The sequence below is a fragment of the Mercurialis annua genome, linkage group LG2 (assembly GCF_937616625.2).
Source record: "Mercurialis annua linkage group LG2, ddMerAnnu1.2, whole genome shotgun sequence".
NCBI classification, from domain to species: Eukaryota; Viridiplantae; Streptophyta; class Magnoliopsida; order Malpighiales; family Euphorbiaceae; genus Mercurialis; species Mercurialis annua.
This window is the reverse complement of record NC_065571.1, coordinates 38,205,152-38,211,151: the sequence shown is the minus strand read 5'-3', so window position 1 is coordinate 38,211,151 and position 6,000 is coordinate 38,205,152. Positions and strand designations below refer to the sequence as shown.

Sequence of the window (6,000 nt, the reverse complement as noted above, 5' to 3'; positions counted from 1 at the left end):
TAAAATGAAAACATAGAGTTGTAAGCGAAGCAAAGTTAATCGTATTTTTATAAGAGAGAATGCCGCACTGTATTAGTGAGAATATTTAGGTCTTTAGTGGTGCTGGGCCTAATTTCCTCTAAATTGATCCTTTACTCGTTAAAGATTCTAGAGTGTTCCGATATGAGACAAGCAAAAGGGCAATGAGTCGTGATCTAACGGTGTAGATTGAGTAGAAGTTTCAAGAGCAAAAAATGGAACAAGTAGCAGAATATGATAAAAATAAGAATAAAGAGCACCCGAAGATAACATAACATAGCAGCAGTGAAAGGATAAACCTCTTTGCCCAAAACCCTAATTTCTCGACAGCCACCACAAACCCTATCTGGGTCAGTTCTTTGCTCATCTTCTACTAGCTCTTTACTTTCTTTGCTTGGTCCAGTTATAATTAAGCTTCAAATTTGGTACTTTGAACTTCTTCTGCTCACTTTTTGTGTTTGTAGAAATGGGTTAATTTGGTTTTTTACTTTGTGAATTTTGTTATCTGTACTGCTTCAGCATTTCTCTGTTTGAGTTGAGACTCACTTCATTGGGTATTATTACTGTTGACCAATCTGTATTTTTTAGCTTCTTTATAGTCAATTCACTACTGTTATCTGAACCCAAATTGAATTCAAAAGTTTTATAAATGAAAAATTTAGTCTTTTTATTGGATTTTGACAGGTTTTCATATCTCAGAGGTCGAATAAATGGCGTCAAGCTTTACTGCTATGTCCTCAGTTGGATCCCTGGTTGCTCCTAGTGTGGATAAGAAGCTTGCATCTACTTCAAACAGGTTGTCATCTTTTGCCTCCATCTCTGCAACCTCATTAGATAGAAGGCACAATGTAGTTTTACGGAAATCGCGTACTCTCAAAGTTTCTGCCATGGCCAAGGAGTTGCATTTCAACAAGGATGGGTCAGCAATCAAAAAATTGCAAGTAAGTTATTGGAATTTGACTGTTGGCTCCGGCTTTCAGGCTGGTTCTGTATAGTTCTTGTGCTTATTTCCAAGTTTTGTTTCCCGCAGACTGGTGTCAACAAACTGGCTGATCTAGTTGGGGTTACCCTTGGACCTAAAGGACGGAATGTTGTTCTTGAGAGCAAGTATGGCTCCCCAAAAATTGTGAATGATGGTGTCACTGTTGCTAAAGAGGTATGCTTGGGGTTTGAATTAGGGCTGCATAGTCTGCATATTTTTCACCAGAATTATTCAGTCACAGTATTTGTTCAACATTTCTCTATGCACAAATAGTTTTTCTAAATTTGTAGCTATAATCTAGAAAGTATCCAAATGGAGAAATTCTCTCATAAATGGTTTGCTTCCTGTCTTGGTACCTGTGGGATTACTGCGTTAAGTTCTCGCACATGCTCTATCAAGATCATTTTAGAGTTTTTAATAGATGCAGATTATATTTTGAGACTATTTGTGAAATTTTTAGGTTGAATTGGAGGATCCAGTTGAGAACATTGGTGCCAAGTTGGTGAGACAGGCAGCCGCCAAGACGAATGACTTGGCTGGTGATGGGACCACTACATCAGTTGTTCTTGCTCAAGGCCTTATTGCTGAAGGTGTCAAGGTTTGTATTAAGTCTCTTTTCTTATTTACACTTTTTAGATGCAGTGGTATGTGTCTTATTGGATATGCTGTCTGAATTCTTGTTTTAGGTTGTTGCTGCTGGAGCAAACCCTGTATTGATCACTAGAGGTATTGAGAAGACCTCAAAGGCTCTAGTTGCCGAGCTTAAGTTAATGTCAAAAGAGGTAACACAGGAATATATATTCTGGTCTTCATTTTTCATTATATGTTGTTGTTTGAATCTCGTTGGATATCTCTGCAAAATCCTGTCTGGGAGGTTCTAAGTTACAGTAGTTTCGTGTTACAGGTTGAAGACAGTGAGCTTGCAGATGTAGCAGCTGTTAGTGCAGGCAACAACCATGAAGTAGGGAAGATGATAGCTGAAGCCATGAGTAAAGTGGGTCGTAAGGGAGTGGTAACTCTTGAAGAGGGAAAAAGTGCTGATAACCACCTCTATGTGGTTGAGGGAATGCAATTTGATCGAGGTTATATCTCACCTTATTTTGTAACGGACAGTGAAAAAATGGCAGTTGAATTTGAGGGCTGCAAGGTATGCGATCAATGATAGCTAATATTGTTTATTGCAGAAAATTGCCATATTTGTCAATTTATATATACTAATAGAGCAAGTGGTTTCTGCAGTTGCTTCTCGTTGATAAAAAAATAACAAATGCAAGGGATCTCATTAATGTTTTGGAAGATGCAATCAGAGGTGGATACCCAATTCTTATCATTGCTGAAGACATCGAGCAGGAGGCTCTGGCAACTCTAGTTGTTAATAAGCTTAGGGGCTCATTGAAGATTGCTGCTCTGAAAGCTCCTGGTTTTGGAGAGCGCAAGAGCCAGTATCTTGATGACATTGCAATTTTAACTGGAGGTCTGTGCAAATGCCGTATTGCTTGTACTTTTCATTCTTTATTTTGTTTGTCAGTCTTGCTCCTACTTAATACTTTTTGATGTCATGAGATTTCAGTGTCCAATATATTGTAGTGTTTTCAATTCTAGTTATTTAAGTTGGGAGATTTGGACTGGCTTACAGGAACTGTTATCCGAGATGAGGTAGGGCTTGCATTAGACAAAGCTGGGAAAGAGGTCCTAGGCCATGCTTCTAAAGTAGTACTTACCAAGGATACTACTACAATTGTTGGCGATGGAAGCACCCAAGAAGCAGTAAACAAGAGAGTTGCACAAATTAGAAATCTCATCGAGGTATAGAACACCTAGCCTCGACTGACCCTACTGTAGCTCTTTCTGGGCAAAATTTCAGGCTTTCTTATTATATTTTCATGTTTCTTTTTTCCATTTCAAAATGGATTATGATCAAATGAGTGAATTCATTGTGCAGGCTGCTGAACAAGACTATGAGAAGGAAAAACTCAATGAGAGAATTGCAAAACTATCAGGTGGTGTTGCTGTGATACAGGTAAATTCCAAGTGCCAGTCAAGAGGTTATAAGAAACTATCTTACCATTTATTGTTTAACTGATGTTCTTTGCTCAAATTATAGGTTGGAGCACAAACAGAGACGGAGCTTAAAGAAAAGAAGTTGAGAGTTGAAGATGCTCTTAATGCAACAAAGGTGACTTTTATATAAATACCATTATGGACCGTGGTTTCTATGTTGGTGAAAACTTTATCGGACCTGACCCGCATTATTATCTCAAAATGATTGTCAGGCAGCTGTAGAGGAAGGTATTGTGGTTGGCGGTGGGTGCACCTTGTTGAGACTTGCATCAAAGGTGGATGCCATTAAAGATAGCTTTGATAATGATGAGGAAAAGGTAACAGCTAATGAATGCCAGGGCTATTTTATTTTTCAATTGTCTTTTGCTGGTTGGCTGACTTATTTTTGGCACATTGCAGGTTGGAGCAGACATTGTGAAGAGAGCTCTTAGCTATCCACTGAAGCTAATTGCCAAGAATGCAGGAGTTAATGGAAGTGTGGTTAGTGAGAAGGTATGCAGATTTACCATTATTGAAGAGTTATGTGTTTTCTGCTTTCTTATCATGAGTCATAACTGGGTTCAATTTATTTCTTTAACAGGTGCTCTCCAGCGACAATCCAAGATTTGGCTACAATGCTGCCACTGGGAAATATGAAGATCTAATGGCTGCTGGTATTATTGATCCAACTAAGGTAAATAGCTAGTTTATGGACTCGACTGGTGGTATTAATGCTGCTTTTTATTTTAAAAACTGAATGGGAGTAAATTTTTTCAAACCAAACCCAACTGGTTTTGCATACCCCTAGCTGGTATCATTGATCCAGCTTCATTTCTTTCGTCTGGTATTGCATGTAACAACTAATGAATCAGAATAGTCTTGAAGAACGCTCTGTGCTTTATCTGTGGTTTCAGTGTAATTTTGGAGAGCAGTTTTGTGCTTCCATATTTGTTCATTCCTTTTACGAAGCTGACTTCCAACAATCTGGTATATATTTCTTCAGGTGGTTAGATGTTGTCTGGAGCATGCATCATCAGTAGCCAAGACGTTCTTGATGTCCGACTGTGTAGTTGTTGAGATCAAGGAGCCAGAACCAGCGCCTCTAGCCAATCCAATGGATAACTCAGGTTTGTTTTTACTTTTGAGTTCTTATCTATAGTTATGCATCTTCTTGATCTTTATTGCTGCTCTAATATTTTCTTCCTTTTTAACTCTGATACGACAGGATATGGATACTAAGATCACTAATCAGCAGCAGCAAATAAATACGGGAGTTGCAGAAGTGCAAGAATTAGTTGAATAGGGATGAGCTATTTTTGTAAATTTTAGTAATTGCATATTCTGATGAGCTAGGTTACTACTGCCTGGATTGCGGCGTGAAGTGAATTGTAATTTGTACAATTGCAATGATTTTGAACACTTGGGGAGTCCTATGTAATCAATCTTTGTTCATCATATGCTGCTGTGTGTTTCACAGGTTCGGAATCCTAATGTCGAATAGCAGTCCTCTCATCTGTTCATCCAATCGTTTGATTAGGGTGTGCATTATTTGATTAGACTAATTTGGCTTAGTTCGGTCAATACTTTTTAATTGAATCATGCTCATCCATACTGAAAGCCGGGTGAGTACTCTCTAAACCGGTGTTTAGAACATAGGATTTCTGAAAGATGCACATAAAAACTTTAATACGCATGCGCTACTTTGTTTGGAGAGGATGAGTTTTTTGGTAAAATGTTTAGATAAAAACTTTAATACGCATGCGCTACTTTGTTTGGAGAGGATGAGTTTTTTGGTAAAATGTTTAGATATAATTTTTTCATTTTTAGGCTTAATTCCTTAAAAAAAAGAGAGATTTAGAAATTTATCTCAAAAAGAAAAATAATAAGGCTTTATACCTTAAAGCGGAAAAGTCAATGAAAATACATCACAGTTTTAATTGTTTTGTGTTTGTACTCCCATGTGTTAAAGAAATTGGTATTATACTCTGAGTATAAAATGTCCTCTCTCTCTCTCTCCACGCGCATCTGTACCTACTCTAACTAATATTATGATATTTCTTTCATTTTTTATTTTTTTTATTCTTTTTTTTCATTTTTTAAATTAATAAATGTGCAAATTGTACCAATAAAGTTGCATCTTTTTTTTTTCATTTATTTAAATATTATCAATTTTTTCAATTTTTTTTTAAAACATATGCTAATAATTTAATATTTAATTTTATTAATATTAAATTTAAAAGAACAAAATAATTATCACCTTATCACATGATTATCACTGTATCATCTTATCATATGATTATCACAGCTTCACCTTAGCATGTAATTATCAGTGTATCATATTGCATTGGCGTCTTATTATCATGTCATTATCAGTTTCGTATGTATCAGATTATTATATGATAATGTGATGACACTGCTGGATAATATTAGACAAATCACAGTATCACATTATCATATGACTATCACTATATCACCTTATCATATGATTATCACAGCTTCACCTTAGCATGTAATTATCAATGTATCATATTGCATTGACATCTTATTATTATGCCATTATCAGTATCACAAATTGCAAATTATTATATGATGATACTGCTGGATAATATTAGACAAAACACAATATCATATTATCATATGATTATCAAAGTATTACATTATCATATGATCATCACAGTTTCACCTTATCATATAATTATGAATGTGTTATATTGCATTGTCATCTTATTATCATGCCATAATCAGTATCGTATGTAGCAGATTATTATCATGTCATTATCATAATCTTTCAAGTAAATTTTTTTCATGCAAATATCATATTATCATACTATTATCATTTTATTATCAATAAGAACCTTATCATACTATTGTCTTCACATTATCATCTCGTTATCATAATTTTTATGTAAATTTTTTTCTATATAGGTATCATATTATCATACTATTATCATAACTTTATT

The 6,000-nt window shown here is 35.5% G+C and overlaps 1 protein-coding gene across 4 annotated transcripts; it reads left to right on the top strand.

Moving 5' to 3' along the window:
• The first annotated feature begins 261 nt into the window (after positions 1 to 261).
• On the top strand, positions 262 to 4,525 carry LOC126667484 (chaperonin 60 subunit beta 2, chloroplastic). Of its 4 annotated transcripts, none has more exons than XM_050360463.2 (15): positions 262 to 368; positions 703 to 959; positions 1,049 to 1,174; positions 1,461 to 1,598; positions 1,687 to 1,782; positions 1,905 to 2,147; positions 2,240 to 2,474; positions 2,637 to 2,806; positions 2,943 to 3,020; positions 3,105 to 3,176; positions 3,274 to 3,378; positions 3,461 to 3,553; positions 3,642 to 3,734; positions 4,044 to 4,167; positions 4,266 to 4,525. In XM_050360463.2, exons 2-15 carry the CDS (start codon positions 729 to 731, stop codon positions 4,277 to 4,279), a joined length of 1,818 nt encoding a protein of 605 aa, XP_050216420.1. In that variant the 5' UTR covers positions 262 to 368; positions 703 to 728; the 3' UTR covers positions 4,280 to 4,525. The 4 variants fall into 4 exon arrangements, with proteins under 4 accessions (XP_050216420.1, XP_050216423.1, XP_050216421.1 ...); XM_050360466.2 differs by having other exon boundaries at positions 272 to 368; positions 718 to 959; XM_050360464.2 differs by having other exon boundaries at positions 297 to 443.
• The last annotated feature ends 1,475 nt before the right edge of the window (positions 4,526 to 6,000 follow it).

Bases quoted from the DNA above. Each gene is read 5' to 3' on its own strand.
- LOC126667484 (XM_050360463.2), top strand. From the start codon at position 729: ATGGCGTCAAGCTTTACTGCTATGTCCTCAGTTGGATCCCTGGTTGCT. The intron at 960-1,048 runs GTAAGTTATTGG...TGTTTCCCGCAG, and splicing joins CAGCAATCAAAAAATTGCAA to ACTGGTGTCAACAAACTGGC. The intron at 3,554-3,641 runs GTATGCAGATTT...TTTCTTTAACAG, and splicing joins GAAGTGTGGTTAGTGAGAAG to GTGCTCTCCAGCGACAATCC.